The sequence below is a fragment of the Molothrus aeneus genome, chromosome 3 (genome assembly GCF_037042795.1).
Source record: "Molothrus aeneus isolate 106 chromosome 3, BPBGC_Maene_1.0, whole genome shotgun sequence".
Taxonomy (NCBI): Eukaryota; Metazoa; Chordata; class Aves; order Passeriformes; family Icteridae; genus Molothrus; species Molothrus aeneus.
In genome coordinates, this window is record NC_089648.1 from 93,512,903 (window position 1) to 93,529,366 (window position 16,464).

Below are 16,464 nucleotides of genomic sequence, written 5' to 3' on the forward strand. Positions count from 1 at the left end.
ATTTACCACAGTGTTAATTATTGGAGAATGACAGATAGAAATGTCATATCTTCCTGATGATTTTACTTGTTACCATTTATTTATGGTATGGCATTTACAAGTCCATAGTCTGTTTCAGCATATGGCTGTAATAAGCTAAAACTAAAAGACAAACATTTCCCCATGGACTTCACAGAGTAAGAAAAATATAGATGAAAAGCAAAGGACAGAAGGGAAAGGATATTCATCAGCTTCATGGGTATATTTTATCCATATTAGCAGCTGCCTCATTGGTGGCATAATTTATTCCAATGGCACATTTATGGCGTCACCATTCTAAATCGTTCATTTGAGTTTGTACAATTAATTTTGCAAGAGCAATCTGTTATTCATTATGCAAATGTACTGTACGACAACTACTTAACTCGGTGATGGATGAACTGTCTCATATTTTCTGTGGCATGTCATGGGGTAGGTGTGTGCAATTCTGCAGCAAAGAAGCTCAGAGACTACACTAAGCTCACACCCTGACATACCCCAAGGGCATTTGTCTGCCCAAGGCCTTGACAGAAGTGTGTGAAACAGTGTCACCACATTCGAGAGGTGTCTGCTGTGACCTCAGTGGAATGATTTGGTATTCTGTGTTGTTGAAATTAATTATGGGTACTGTAGGAATGTTATGAGAAACAGCTGCAGCCCACACTTGGCCTTTGCTTTGTTAATGGTGAGAAATAGATTCCTTAAAAAAATACTACACTGCAAAAAACAATAACACTCAGGATGTGTGTTACTATGTAGAGAGCCATGCAGAGCAGCAGATGACCAAACTGATCTTTTACCTTCGAAATATGCCTTATGTTCAAGTAGCAATTTAGGCTAGAAATCAAAATCCATGTGAACTCATGCAAGCCCTATCATTATTCCCAGTGTTTTTCACACACACATACATACATTAAAATTAGAATCAGTCCTCCTCGTTTGCTTCTTTCATAGTACTCTTGAAAACTGAAAACACCACAACCACTAAACTATTCAAAGGCAAATGGAAAGTGCTGCTAGACTGACAAATGTAATTCATTATAAAGGAGCTCAAACTAAGACTTCTATAAGACATTTTAAAGACTAGAAATGGTTGAGAATTAAGAGGGAAGCTGTCATTATAAATAGAATAAGCACTCTGTCCATGTTGTGTCATCTTGTCATAACTCTATTTCACTTAATATAGAATACTTTTTATATGGATTCAAGAAGACAACTACCTTTTCTTGACATATGTTATTCTTCCTAACATACCTTCTGTAATAAGTTGTCTTAAAATTAAACAGTCCTATAAAACTTAAAATTAAACAGTCATATATGACTCATATCAGACCATTGATCATTTACACAAATATGATGCTAGAAATTCAACTTTGAAATTGACAGTGTGATCCAAGTGTCAGAATACATCAGTTTTTTGGTCCTAATTTGAATTTTTCCTTCAGATCATTTTCTTTTGCATCTATTAGTGTGTTTGATGACAGACAAAAGATCATCGTTTCTCCACTCTTTTCTGGCACCTGTTTTAGCATCTCTGAAATGAGAAGTTCAAGGAGAACCAGATATTTCTTCTTGAAGGAGTCAAAACTTTTTCTAGAATTACAGATCTCAATTTATAGCTGGAGATGTGTAAATTACACATCTCAAACTTATGTTATCAAATAACATAATTCTTCAGTTGCTTAATTTTTACTTATTTATTTTAGGGTTCACCTGGAATGAAGGGAGAAAAAGGTGACAGAGTAAGTCTGCTTAAAAGTCAATTCTTTTCATAATTTTAAAATGAAACACTATGTCTTTAAAAGTACAAGTGCTAATGAAACACTTGTTTTGGATTTGATTATTTAGGGTGACATTGCTTCTCAGAACATGATGCGAGCAGTTGCAAGACAAGTTTGTGAACAACTGATAAATGGTAAACAGTGTTGCTTGCTTTGTATGCCATACAAGTAATTAACTACTTTCTTAAAAAGATAAAACAATGGTTTAAACTTGAAGAGACAGATATTGGCCACAGAGCACAGCAGGATCTTGACAATCTGATAGCTGTCCAATGTAAATGATTTGGTGGAAAAAATGTAGCAGCAATTTTTTGCCAGATCCAGAGGCTAGCTTGATAATCACAGAATAACAGAATAAACTGAGTTGGAACTATTCTGTGACCTTTGGAAATACACATGCAATTTAAACATTCTGGTGAGGTTTCCTTTGTCATTTTGTTCCAAAATTACTTCATTTTGCAATAAAATCAGCATATATTTTCTCATTAAACATGTCTTATCTTCAAGAGAAGAAAAATGATCTTCAGTGAGAAAAAGGATGCTTACTGCAGGTACTTTGCCAGCCGGGAAAGATGGATGAGTGCTGGTTAAATACTGTGTGCAGAATCAGTGGTGCTATGCAACTAGAAACAGTATTTGGAAAATGACTTCAAATTTAATTTCAGTCCTCTGCTGCCACATAGTGCAGCTCTGCAGCCCATGAAGTTGCTCTCTACAGAGGCTTTCTCTCTGATCTTGAATCAGTGCTTTTTCTATCAGTAGACCTGCCAAGAAAGACAAAGGCAAACTGGTTTTTAATATTGTATCTATTACAATGTTAAGTGCTGACTGAGGAAAACCTTTTGGATCATTGAGTGCTTGTGTACAGGAAGGAGGACAGTATGTCCTTTGAAATGTCTGTGATGGCTGCTAATCAAAACATTTCTATTAGTTAGCCATCACAGAAGAAGTAAAGTACATTTGTGAATGTGTTAGATTTATGAACAAGGATGTCATGTCCAAGATCTTTTAACATTTCTTAGTGCATCCCTGCCTTACTTTTTCGTGTTCATCTGATCTCTTTCTTCAGTGTTTTGCTAGGACAGACACATTATACTAATCAGATGCGTCTCTCCATTGAGGCTTCCTTCCTGCATAGCTTCAAAATGGTGTTGCTTTTGCTCACAAGTCCCTTTTTTTGGAAATGAAATTTGACCATATGCAGAAGGTGTATAAGTACAAGCCTGTGCAGCCTACAGGCTTAAGAAAATTACTTCATGGACTGTGCTGCTAACTCTACACATGAATAATTTATATTGTCTGTGGTAGCTGCAGAGGTCTGAAAGTACGGAGAAATGTGATACTACAGCTTTAGAAGTGGAGCAAATCCTTTCTGTTCTTCCGAGTAAAAACAACCTTTAAATAGAACTCCAAGGGCAAGAGTATTGTAAAAAATTGCCTTTTTCTTGATTTTAATAGTTCTGTGATAATTGTTTTAATGCCATTGGCTTCCAGAAGCTCCCTTAACTTTCCTCCCTGACCCCCTCCCTCCTCCATTTATGTTCAGCTTTCTTATTGGACATTCATCTTAAGTCTTTTTAATGAATCTGTATTGATTTATTGAATAGAAACAAGAATAAGATTTAATTAAGAGAGATAATATATTATTCCTTCCCACTCTGATAAAAGATTTTCACTCATTTCACATTTATATTTTCTTTTGAAGGTCAAATGAGCCGGTTCAATCAAATGCTGAATCAAATCCCAAATGATTATTATTCAAACCGAAACCAGCCAGGGCCACCAGGTCCACCTGGTCCCCCAGGAGCTGCTGGGACAAGAGGAGAACCTGGACCTGGAGGAAGACCAGGATTCCCAGGACCTCCTGGGGTTCAAGGACCACCTGGTGAAAGAGGTGAATAAATTCCAAGGCAGCTGTGCTGTGGACGTAGTACAGAGGTTGCCAGAGGAGCAGTCTGCTCCTTTTACCATGTCAGACTAGGAAGCCCTGCTAGGCCAGTTGGATTGCCTGAGGGACACTGGGGTACTGAAGGACAAGGTTAACTAGATCAGTGCTTTCCTGTCTCTCTCTTGCTCAGGTTTCATGAAATACAAATTGGTATAACATTTTGGCTGCTGTCTGAGACTTTCACATAATATCCCAGGAAAGCAATTGTTCTCAGATCTCTTCTGGCACTATAGAGCTACATCTTGAAAGGCTGTTTGGAGTAAGACAACTCTTTGCAAAGTAGAACACTGATTAAGAGAGAAAATGAGTCATTAACAAGTATAAATTTAGGACTTTAAAGAATTGTATCAACACCCTTAGCTCTTTACAATATTCTGAGGGAGGGAAGCAACTGAACGGAAAGTGAACATATGGGTGAACCTACTTTACATCTATCTTGGATCACTGCATTTACATGGAGTGTCTGTAGTGTACTCTTTTGTGGCCTTTGCTTATTTCCACTACTCTACAATAGCATAGACTCAGTGCTATGTTTTTTAGGATGTATTTTATACACTCTTTTAAAAAGGCTAGGAATAAATCAAGGAATTCAGAAGAATTTCTTAAACTTTTTTGATTATAACTGTTCCTAAGAGAGCGTAAACCATCCTTTATAGCAGAAGTATGCATGACTGAAAATAACTTTCTGATTGTAGTTTAAAATAAGAAGACTCTGTGGTGCTTCAGTATCTCAAAACTTTTCTATGTTGGAGAGAGTTTATTCATGCTAAGTTACATCTACAGCCTATTTTATTCTTGGGTTACTATATTTATATCCAAATTGTTTTTGCAAATTCACATTTGAACATCTGCAGAACATAAATTTTAACCACTCTTGTTGTATTAAAACGTGGAAAGTAAATATTAATGTCAGTGAGAGAGTGTGAAGAAATATCTGTTGATGTGGTTTCCTTTCTTTGATTTTCATTGCCTTTGTATTATTCTGTAGGAATCCCTGGAGAGAAAGGTGAAAGAGGGACTGGATCCCAAGGGCCACGAGGTTTGCCAGGACCACCTGGTAAATATTTTTTGTTTAATCAGATTGCAGAAAAGTAGGAGAAAAGTAAATATTTCTTCATAGAGAACTAGACTTGATATGGTGAATGAACACCCTTTGCCCACTTCATGTTTTTGACATATATTAGTTTGCTCTAATAAATTTGTAGGAAATCACCCCAAAAATAGCAATTTAGAAAGATTTTTGGACATGGCTAGTAGGTGTTTATCTTCATCTTTTAATTTAGTAATCTGGCATGCTTGTTAATGTGAAAATGTGTTTCATAAAAATAAATTGTCCAAATATTTGACAGATATTTTTCATAAGTCTTATCAGATGATTCTTCTGTAGTATGTAGGTTTTTTTCTTTTACTTGCTGGACTACAAAATACTCCCAAATACAGAGTTACTGGACAATAGAGACAGATTATTTGATTATTAGTTTTGGTTTTCATGTTATGAAATTTTGTTTACGCCTTAGCATAAATCAGCTGCATCATTTGTTTCTGCTTGTAGTTTACTAGGCTAAAATGGCTTTTCATTACAGGAACCATAATATGCTTGCAGCAAATTGTAGCCCCAGTTACTTGAAGCTTTACTTTTCTGCTAACCATAATAAGATTGGTTCCAAAAACAACATTACCTCATCTATCCTGGGGCTACTGGGCAGTGTAATTGATGTACTCCTATATTTTAATAGAAATCCAGTGTGCTTGTCTAATCTAGTAGTTTCCCTTGAGATATCATATCTTACACAAAGGGGAAATTAACCAGAGAATACATTGACATTTCTTACTTGGCTCAAACCTTACTAAATTAGTTTCTAAGAATAAATACTTAAATAAGCCACACACAGGGAGGCAACTCATGATGAGTCACATTTCTAGATTTCTTTTGTATTTCTTTCTGTTGACCCCCATATAGCAACAGAGTGCGAGTGCTTTCTCACCAAAGACAGCCTGGGCTGTGTAGTCTAGACAGAAGTATTAGCTGTTTTATCAAGATGTCTCTTAAAAAACAGTAACCTCCCAACCTCTCAATTCTAAAATTAGGTCCACAAGGAGAATCTAGAACTGGTCCACCAGGCTCCACAGGATCACGAGGACCACCAGGGCCGCCAGGCCGTCCTGGAAATGCGGGCATTCGGGGTCCCCCAGGGCCACCAGGATATTGTGATTCATCCCAGTGTGCTAGCATCCCTTACAATGGCCAAGGATTCCCAGGTAGGTTATGAACAACTTAACCTTAACCTTCCCCTAAATAGCCTTCACAGGTGTGGCTGTTCATATTGAGCTGCTTTACATGAGACAGTCCTGCTAATCTGAACATAATGAGTCAGGAGGAGATGGGTCAGTGAGCAGGCCTGCCTCATTGTAATGTTCAAGTATATGAGCAGCCATTTACACTTTGTTCTAGGATTGCTTGATGTTATGCATGATTTGTTTTAAATAGGAAGTAGTGAGTAAATATTGTAGTCTTGTTTGTTTTTTTTTTTAATTTTATTTAATGTAGATGGTTACTAGCTGGTGGTGTTGCTCATAGGATTTAAGTGACCAATTTCTTCTCTTCTTTTTTCCCCCTCTATCACCACCCCTTCCAATCGTCTTCAGAACAAGGTTGAATTCTCCATGTTTCTCTTGAAAAATAAAAGGAATGCTGTGGTTGGCAGTTTCCATGTGTCTCTTTTTGAGCCATGTCAGGATTTATACAAAATTGATTCCTGAAATAAAAAATTTCCACAAAGGAAATCCATTTGCTAAAAACAGTGCAGACAACTGAAAAGCACCACTGTCCTACAATATCTATCAAGTTAAATGCCATGGAGTCTCTGATTAGCCCTGAGTCATATAAGCCTTCCACTTTGTGACGTTGCTCAAAGCAGTAGGCTGCTTCTGGAACCAAAATGAGGGGTCACAGTGACCACCAATTTTTGACTGGAAAGATTCTAATATATTTTAACATGGGGACCCTGCAGGACCACAGTATTGTTAACAAATTAATATGTATGCCTTGCCAGATCTCAAAATTAGTGTATGTGATACTACTATTGAATGTGGTTTGCTGTTAGTGTAATTGTGCATGTATCCATGAAAAGAAGAAGAAAAGAAAATATATATATATATATGTACACACTTGCAGACTCAGTGATACTGGTTAAAGAGCCAGGTGGTTGTGCAGATCTCACAAAAAAATTCTTATTTAAATGAAAAATAAAGAAAATTGTGCGTGTGATTCAGCAGTGTTCTTTCTAGCAAGCATCTATGTATACATATATAAATATATGCCTAAGACTTAACTGTTATGTATTTAGTTGGATGAAAGTATGTTTTTGCACATCAGATGGACTTTTTAAAAGACTAACATCATCTTTGACCTGTTTCAGGTTTCGGCTAACACATTTTCTAAGTCGCCAGTGCTGCTTACAGTTTGAATACATGAAAATCCTGTTTCTGAGATGTTTGCGCACGTGCTTATTAGAAAATGAGTCCGTATGGATATTTCACCACGGATATGGTTCTTGAACCATGTTGACCTCATAGAACGGGGAGATACTTTTACTAACACAACTCATGAATGAGATAAAGGACAGTTACGTCAATTCATTAAGCCCATTTTGCATTTCAATAATAAAGTAGACAGTCTTTCTTTTTTAAAAAAGACCTAGACCACCAAAAACCTCAGTGGCGAAGGAGGCTTGTAAAACTACTAACCAGCGAAGGTAATGCCATTAGAAGAGAGACAGATTTAACCTGGAAAATGAGAAATAACTTATGTAAATAGTAAACTAATTGTGGCTTGTAGATGATTTGTATGGGACTGTATCCACTAAAATCTGTTAACAACTCTATGTGATACTTTTGCATAAAAGCCTGCTGCTGCTTGCTGTATGCCAGAATAACATCTTTGACAACTTATGAAACCTACCTGTCTGTTGCTTGTTTCCAACATGTCTGAATTGGGGCATATACCTTTTTTTTATGTGTAATCTTGTTGGATCTGTAACTGCAGTTATAAATACCAAAGTTTTATAATAATTTTTCTTCTGTTTTGCTGTAGTTTTTGGTGTTCCTGAAGCACCAGCTGTAACTCGGTTTGTTACGAGGAACAGCACGACAAAATGACATGTACTGTATATTGCCGCTGGTGATAGTTATGTCTACACTTACTTTCCCACTCTCACAGAAAATTAGCATACACCAAACCCATCTCTTCATCTTACCTGCTCCATGTCTTCTATTAATTATGCAGTTTAAAATAAAGCCCAGTGCTTAGATTTACTGAAGTAGCTGTAAAATAGTAATTTTATTTGATTTTCTTGATTTTGTTTGGTTTTTTTTAATAGTTTTATCATGATTTGTCCCTTGCCTAATTTATGACTCTTTCTGCACTGTTTTGTGTATTATGAATTACAAAACCTTTCAAGGTGAATTTAAAACCTTTTATTATTTTACTGCCAAAAAAGCATTCATGAGCAAAACTGAGAATTACCCCCAGTGAACTAATTATTTATATATTTATTATATGAAAATAAGGTTGAACTAACATTATGTAGCCAGATTAACTTTCATTGCATATGTGGATTCAAAGACATGCGATAACTATTATGTTCAATCGGACAACTATTTTCAACCAGAACCATACGTGCCTGAAAGTGGACCCTATCAGCCTGAAGGTGAACCCTTTATAGTACCTATGGAGTCAGAAAGGAGAGAGGACGAGTATGAGGACTATGGAGTTGAAATGCATTCACCAGAATACCCTGAGCACATGCGCTGGAAAAGATCACTGTCAAGAAATGCAAAAACAAAACCATAAAAGATCTGTGTGTCTTGATTTGGTTTTTTTTTTGGTTGGTGGGTTTTTTTTGTTTGTTCTTTTGCTTTGCTTGCATTTGCAGATACACACAGGGAGAGTGCATCATTCCTTTTGCAATATGGCATTCTGGCCTTTTCATATCAGACGCACCCCTGTTTTGTATCTTGCTTATGTGGGGATAGCAATGTGTGTACCCAAACACTTCATGTTGCTCTGGAAATGCTTGTAAAATACTGTTGCTTAGAGTGGTTGCATACAGATTAAGGTGTGCATTCAGTTATCCCAGTGCTGCCTTTTCATTAAAATAATGTAAAAACAAATACATTAAAAAAAAAAGAAAACCAAAAAACCAAAACAAAAATAATCACAGAGCTGTTGCAAATTTTCTAAGGACTGTCTGCTTTAGCTCTACAGTTTTCTTCTTTTTCCAATGCATGTTTTCAGTTCAGTCAGATCACAGATCTGCAATATCTAGTTAAAAAGAACCAAAAATTTCCCTCTCCTTGCAGTATCATTTTAATTTTCTTCTATTCTGAGTTACAATCTGCGGAGCATATACAGATCTTATATGTCTCCTCTAAACACCACAAACATTAAGTAGCTGAAATCATTGTATCAACTGGATACAGTTTAATAATTCCTGAAATCTCCTTGTTTGTAGACACAGTTACATTTATGCCAAATTGCAGTCAATCCTGCAGAGATGGAATTGCATGTTTATGTTGTATATTTAGTATGGATTTTTTTTTTCAGAATACAATGTTTCTTAGTTACCAAAAGCAGTTGGAAATTGTTTGCAAGACTATGGATATAGAATTGCTGCTTTTATATTTTAACTGCAAATTGTGAATTTCACTGCCTTATATTATTTATTTCTGAAATGAAAGAGGCATTTTTCAATAAAACTACTGAAAATGTATGTGTCTATTCATTTTTTGAAAGGCATTGTGGCACTGACATATTTGTATTGTATTAGTGTTATTTACTCAATAATCTGGAAATGCCAGATATCAAAAATCAGTTAGAATGAGAATAGTTTAATAGATATTTGAGCTGTGGTGGCTAGAAGTGGGGGGATGAAAACAGGAGATGCCTCCTCTGTCTGAGGTATGAATAACTTTTAGGAAATTCAGTCTGCAAGGCTTTTGGTGAGGAAAATGAGATCGAATGTGAGGATTAATTGCTGTCTTTTGGGGGATTTCTGGTGGATGGGTGCTGCAGGGAGAGAGACTTTCCACCTGAGGAGCTACTCGAACTGCAGAGAGTGCCTAGGGCTACCCAGGCTCTAAGTACTGGTGTGCTGTGAGCATTGTGGCAGCACTGACATTAGCAAATAGCTCACTTGAGGAAGCAAGGTGTGGTGTCTGCTGAGTTCCTTCCTTCTGGGACTGTAGGAGAGGTGGCTCCTCCCTCCTGGGGAGGTCATCTGTGTTCACACAAGCTCTGACTACAGTGGTGGCTGTGATGGAGCTTTACCTGCAGAGCGTCAGAAGAGTGATTTGGGAGAGAACAGCAGTGGGCCTGGAGAGTTACTAACTGAGGAGGAAAGAGTGGACTGTGGTGTCCTTCTTTTTCATGGTATCTCAACTGTCCTGATAAGTAGAAATGGCTCTTGCCATAGGACCTGGAGCAAAGCCTTTTGACATAATGGGGAAAGCTGGAGCTGTGTTTCTCATCATGCAAGACATCTATCACAGAAGTGAAGCTAGATGTGTAGGCTGGCTTCCTGATCACTGAATCTGCACTGGAAGCTGCATGGCAAATTTTAGTACCCACAAATGGAAATTACACAACTCCTTAGACTGGCTGACTTGTTATCAGTGAAATGAAATACAAATAAATGGAATTTCAAAGAGTGGTCCTGATTGCATCCACATGTCTTTTTGTCTGCAAGAGACTAATTCTGGGTTGAACTGAGGAAGGAGAATAAAAGCTATTAATTCTTTATGCTTTTTTTCTAAGTGTTCAGAGTTGAGTATCAAAACCATGTTTTGCAGTTTCATGTTCAGTAAAGAAAGACATGTGTCAGGCAGAAAAAGAAGAAGTAGAAATTTGGAGAAGTGATTAAAAGATTTATCTGAATTGTATTTAAAAATAATGACATCTTGCACTGATCTCGCATCTGTCTGTTTCTGGCATTGTCTCTACGACAAATTTAACTTGATGCCCATGTCCTCATTTAAAAGATTCCTTTCTGTCCTTTAAACAAAAAAAAATTTACCTTTTTTAAAAACATATATTTTAAATCATCTTTTATTTCTTCACAAAATACACCAAATGTCTGCCAAGGATGCCTTGACTTTTTTGGTGTTCTTTATTTGATATCAATCCTCATAGACATGCCACTATTTGATTATCTGGTGGCCTAAAATACTTAAACATTCAATGAAACCTGAGCTTATTTGTAGTCAATAGATTTTTAATGACAAAATTCTGCTCACAGATCTGTAGGGTAGATGCAAGCTCTAGGTTGTGTGCTCCCTGCAGAATTGCAAAGTATGAGTTGTGACCATCTGTGTACTTGAGATAAGTGCTGATAAGCGTTTATGTTTCATTTCAAAATCCCCATAATCCCCAAAGCTGGTCAACACTTCTTTCACCTGTTTGACATGTGTCAGATTTTTGACTACATTTTGAAGCAAAAAGAACTTTCAATAGGCCATCCAGAATATGAAGAAAATACTTTAGATGTTTGGCCAGCTTATAAACTAGTGTTTACTGTTGGAGGCCAACAAAGAAGAAAACTTATCACCAGGAATTCTCAGGGAAATGGCTCTAAGGAGGTGGTATGGGCTACTGATGACCCTTCTAGGAAAGCTGTTGCAAAGGCAAGCCAAAGAAATTCTGGAAAAATACAGATTCAATGCAAATACAAACAAATTTCAGTTCCTGAATATTTCATATACAACTGAGCAGTTTATATAGTCTGGCAGATTGAAAGAAAGAAATTGTTTGAAAGCAGAATTTTAATTGCATACACATTTCCTTTCATTTTGGCAAAAGCTGAGGATACAAACAAGCAGGTGGGAAGCGGCTGCTGCTTGCTTGGGATCAGTGTGGAGCCCTTGACAGGCTGAGGGAGTTGAGCCTGTTCAGCCTCGAGAAGAGAGGACTGGGGGGGACCTCATCAAACTCTGTAAGTACCTGAAGGGAGGGCGCCAAGAGGATGTTTCCAGGCTCTTCTCAGTGGTGCCAAGCAACAGGACAAGAGGCAGTGGGCACAAACTGCTGTACAGGAAATTCCATCTGAATATGAGGAAGAACTTCTTTACTTGTGAACGAGCACTGGAACAGATTTCCCAGAGAGGGTGTGGAGTCTCCCTCACTGGACACGTTCAACATCTGGATACAATTGTGTGCCATACACTCTAGGATGACCCTGTTTGAGCAGGGAGGTGGGACCACATGACACACTGTGATCCCTTTGAAATTTGCCCATTCCGTGCCTCTGTGATTTTTGTGATTCCGTGTTTGCAGAGAGGAGCATAACGAGGACAGTCTTTGTTCCACAATCCCCCTGCTCAGAGAGCAAGTGCTTTGTATTTCTGAGAGCATGGATAGCCAAACCGAAAAAAATACCCAATGTTACTGATTTATGGAGGCTAAATATTGTGGTAATGCATCTCTGCTGAAATCTTTGTGCAATAGTGGGCAAAATGGAGCAAAGGAAAGGATGTAATAGTGCTGCCCGTCATTTTTACTTTTGCTGTGGTTTTGCAGTAATCTGTTGAATTCCCTAGTGCTGACTGCACAGAGAGACTTCTAAAAGAAGAAGATACAGGGAAAAGAAATTATTTGGCCAGACAAAAAGGGTTTCAAAAACAACACAATCAGCTGATCTTTGTTCCCATGAAGGCCCCTCTTTGTAGTAAAAAAAATTAAAATACATGTATTAGTGATACATTGATCAACTTCTGCAGATCTTAAAGGCAATAATTCTTATTAGCAAGTTTCAAAAATATATTCTTCTTTGGAAAATGCATTAAAGAAGGCACATAATCCCTGATGTTGTCCCTTGAGGTTAAGAAATGAAATAATGTGTTGGCATTTTTTGACTGCAGCCCAGATCACAGCTATGAATGGGAAAAAATCATGGGAAGATGTTGCATTGTGAGAATAGAAGTTGTTTTCATGTCAGTTTTTAGATAAGAATGAATACCTTGTCTATAATTTTATTTATTATGTACCATTGAACCTACTGATATGAAGGTAGTTGTATTTCTGGTCTTCAAAGTAGAAAAGATCATACCCTATATAACCTATAGCCCTCAAGAAAACACAGCTTCTAATAAAGGGTTTCTTACCTTCAGTATCCTGCAGAATTCCTCACAGTTTTGCCTTGACCAACTAGTTAAAGAATGCTTACTGATCACTTTCACGTTCTGGAAAAGGACTTGAGGATTAAAATAAATTCTCTTGAATGTTTCTCCAGATCTGAATATTTCTTAGATGACACTCAGCTAAATAGAATACAACAGTGGTTTTAGTGCTGATACACTCTCGGCATCTGAAAAAAAATTGCTCAGTTGTATTTTCATTGATTTATGCTTAATATGTTTCCACCTTTTTGTTTTTGCTATTCTGTGCAATCATTGAGCTAATTGTGATTGTTCCACCTCTGAGAATGATTGTGAAATTCTCTTGTATGATCAACTATGTTTTTTCCACCAAATTTAGTGAGGTTTCATTTTTACCCCTGCTTTGAGTGAACAAATCTGTTCCCTAAGCTTGGAGATTTAGAAAGCCCTTAGTAATCAGAGATTGTAATCAGTAATTGCTTTTTGATGAGGAAATGCAGCAAGACTGTATTGAGCTGTCACACAAGCACTGGCCTCAGTTTCATTTATGTGTCAGCTTTGTGGTTATGAATTTCTTCATCCTTGAGCACTCCTGTTTGTTTCTGAACTGTTTACAAAGAATAGTTTTGTGCACAGTTTGACTCCCCTGTCTGTCATTCCTCTAAAGGCAGTCCAGGATGTCTTGAGGTTTTTATTCATTACCACTATACTTTTTCTTTGTGAAGCTCATATTTATTACTTCCTGGGCCGATGCAAGCTACTCATTGGATTTTCAAGAGTTCCTAAAGTTTTAAGAACATGACATTTCTGGGTGCTTACTTTGAGACACCCATTGATCTCTGAGATTCAGAAAACAATATGTCCCTCATAACTTGGCCTCTTTAACCAGCTTGAGTTACTTTCCAAGTCACAACAAAGATTATTTCTATAATATTAAATATTGAACAAATCAATGCAAATGGGACAGAGAAGAAATAAAAAAACTTTTTCTCATTTTCAGAGTGTGTTGTCCCTGTAAAGTTTTGAAGTTAAAAATACTGAGGGAGATGTATTTTCTTCCTTCATCTATGATGAAAGGTGAAAGTCTTCAGATGCACAGGAAATACCAGAAAGAAGAAAACAAAAGCTGTCTCTTTTTCCATTAGAGAGGGAACATATCCAGGGCCTACTGTCATGAACTTCACCAGAATTAGAGGTCTCTGAGAAAGAAATAGAGCTCCAGCATCATGAAAAAAAAGCATTCTTGTCTGGAATAAGCAGAAGTATATAAAACTGATAAATACCTTGAGTCATATTGGTTTTGCAGCTGCCAAACTGAAAAAAAAGGTTTATCAGTTTTAGTGCCCAGATGTTTATGCCTCATAGCAACCTCCACTGGAAAATTGCAACACTTTATTCAATGTTTGCAGCTTTGGGTTCCGTTCACGACAATGAACAGAGCAAAGCAATTAAAATTACTGTACATTGTACAGGAGCATTTTTGTGTCTCATGTTATGCCAACATGTGATGCCTGGCACGGTATTCCTTCCCTTCTTCCATGCCCTCTTTCCTTCTTGAAGCTTATGTGCCCTTCCCCATTCTAAGGACTCCTGCCTGTTTAACTCTGGGAAATGTGAAGGATAAGGGCATGTTACAGCTAGTTCATCTGAGGAGCACCAAGGGGTCCAGGGCCTGGAGAACCTGCTGATTGCAAAAGTTGGACTTGTTTAGCCTGGCAAAGTAAAGTCTGACCAGAAGGAATCTTTCTGCTCTCTTCCATTCCCACTGCCTTCCTGCTATTCCAAGCACTTGTTATTTTTCTGGCAGTATATGGACAAAAGATTAACAAAGTCTCTAGGGTTCCTGAATCATGTACTCCGTGTGACTTGCAATTTGCTATTTTCAATCTTGTATCCAGAATTCCAAAGCAGGGAGTTGGACACAGAGTTTTAGGGTTTCTTATAGCTGACACTTTTATAAGTATTGGCCTTTCCAAGTCCCCTTGTATCTTTTTGAACTGTTAGACCTCTTCCAGCTTTTATGCTCCTGTTGTGATAGATTAACGAGTGGGAAGTCTTCTGGGTAGATTATATTATTTTCTTCGTATAAGTAGCTTTACATAGTTGTCAACTATGAAGTGAGATGGTTCAAATCATGATTTTAACCCAAATCTATTACTTCTTTGCAATTCCAAGGAACATAAATACTTTTTTGGTGCACTGAAAAACAGTGGAAAAGAGTCTTTTAATTGCAATGGCCTTTAATCTCAACATTATTTTGCATTATGAGTAAATAAGCAAAGATATAAAACCATAACCAAGGTTTGAATAGAAAGCAGGAATCCTGGCCCAGAATCCATTCTTAGATGTTCATCCTTTAATTTTCAGTTCCAGAAACCCTGTTCATGTGAAAAATGTCAGCATAACATCAAATAAAGGATAATCTGCAGGCTTGTTTTCTTTGGCAGCTTCTCAGAATACCATGAATACTCTCTGTTGTTATTTGGCAATGCCTTTGTGTACAGTATATTTGACAGAAAATGCCTGTAGACTGTCCTCTAAGGTAGTATCTTGCAGTTATATTTCTGTCTCCTGAACTGATCTCTTTGCAGTAGCAACAAAAGTCAAAACAGCACCAAACATTTCCTATATCTGTCCAGTTTCTGTCCAGTCCGAAAGATGTGTCTTCCTTTTATGACACTTGCTTCCCTACAAATGAGGCAAGAAATTTCCTAGTGAAATAGAAAGCTTTCAGAAAATTGAAGAGAAAGATGTTTAAATGTACAGTAAAGATCCAAAGCTTTCCTTAGACAGGGGTATGAAATTAAAGTGTTCTCATGATTCATAACTGCGCTGGAACAGGGGATGATTGCCCCAGGCTGAGCAGAAATGGCATCCTCGGGCACAGAAGGGTGGGGAGGTGGGGAGGTCCCCATATTTGTTCAGAAAGTACAGTTAGGCTCAGCATTTATCTCTGAAAGTACTATTTTCTGCTCATGCATTGTTTTAACAATATTTAGTTTGGGAAATCCTTAAATGGTTGTCATTGGGACTATTCCTTCTCTGGGTTGGATGGTAAAACTGTACAAAACCTCTCCCTTAGGACAGGTCTGTATGGGCTGCTCCTACCAAGGCTGAAGGTGTGTTAGGAGGGCTGTTGACACAGCAGAGTCTTGCTGGAGGGATGGAAGAGAGTGAATTTTGTCACTACATAAAGATAAAAATGAGGCCTCGGCTGCAAACAGAGAAGCGGAATGAATTAAGAACTGAGATATTGCACATAAAATAATTGAATTACGGACACTGAAGTAGAAATAAAATTTAAGAAAACCCACAGTATTGCTCACAAATCCTCTTGTTAATATTTAAGGCATTGCTTTGTGCTGTGATTAATTGAGACTAGGAAAAATGGTGAAGATTGTAGCTGATGATCTACAGAAATATAAAAATAGAAGTAAGAGGTCTACGCTTTAAAATAAATGCTCTCACCATCCCTTTCTGGCAGACGATACACAGGCACAATTTCTGCATATTCTAAAAATACTGTAATTGGGAGCAGAATGTGATTGATATTTTTTCGAAAGGGAA

At 37.3% G+C, this 16,464-nt stretch overlaps 1 protein-coding gene across 1 annotated transcript in view; it reads left to right on the plus strand.

The window, feature by feature from the left end:
• COL12A1 (collagen type XII alpha 1 chain) overlaps positions 1-9,518 on the plus strand; it is a 99,872-nt gene extending 90,354 nt beyond the window's left edge. The window contains exons 62-67 of the mRNA XM_066547408.1: positions 1,725-1,760; positions 1,867-1,933; positions 3,505-3,693; positions 4,736-4,804; positions 5,836-6,006; positions 8,418-9,518. Coding sequence (XP_066403505.1) covers positions 1,725-1,760; positions 1,867-1,933; positions 3,505-3,693; positions 4,736-4,804; positions 5,836-6,006; positions 8,418-8,599 — 714 coding nt within the window. The 3' untranslated portion in view covers positions 8,600-9,518. The remainder of the gene's footprint in view (positions 1-1,724; positions 1,761-1,866; positions 1,934-3,504; positions 3,694-4,735; positions 4,805-5,835; positions 6,007-8,417) is intronic.
• The last annotated feature ends 6,946 nt before the right edge of the window (positions 9,519-16,464 follow it).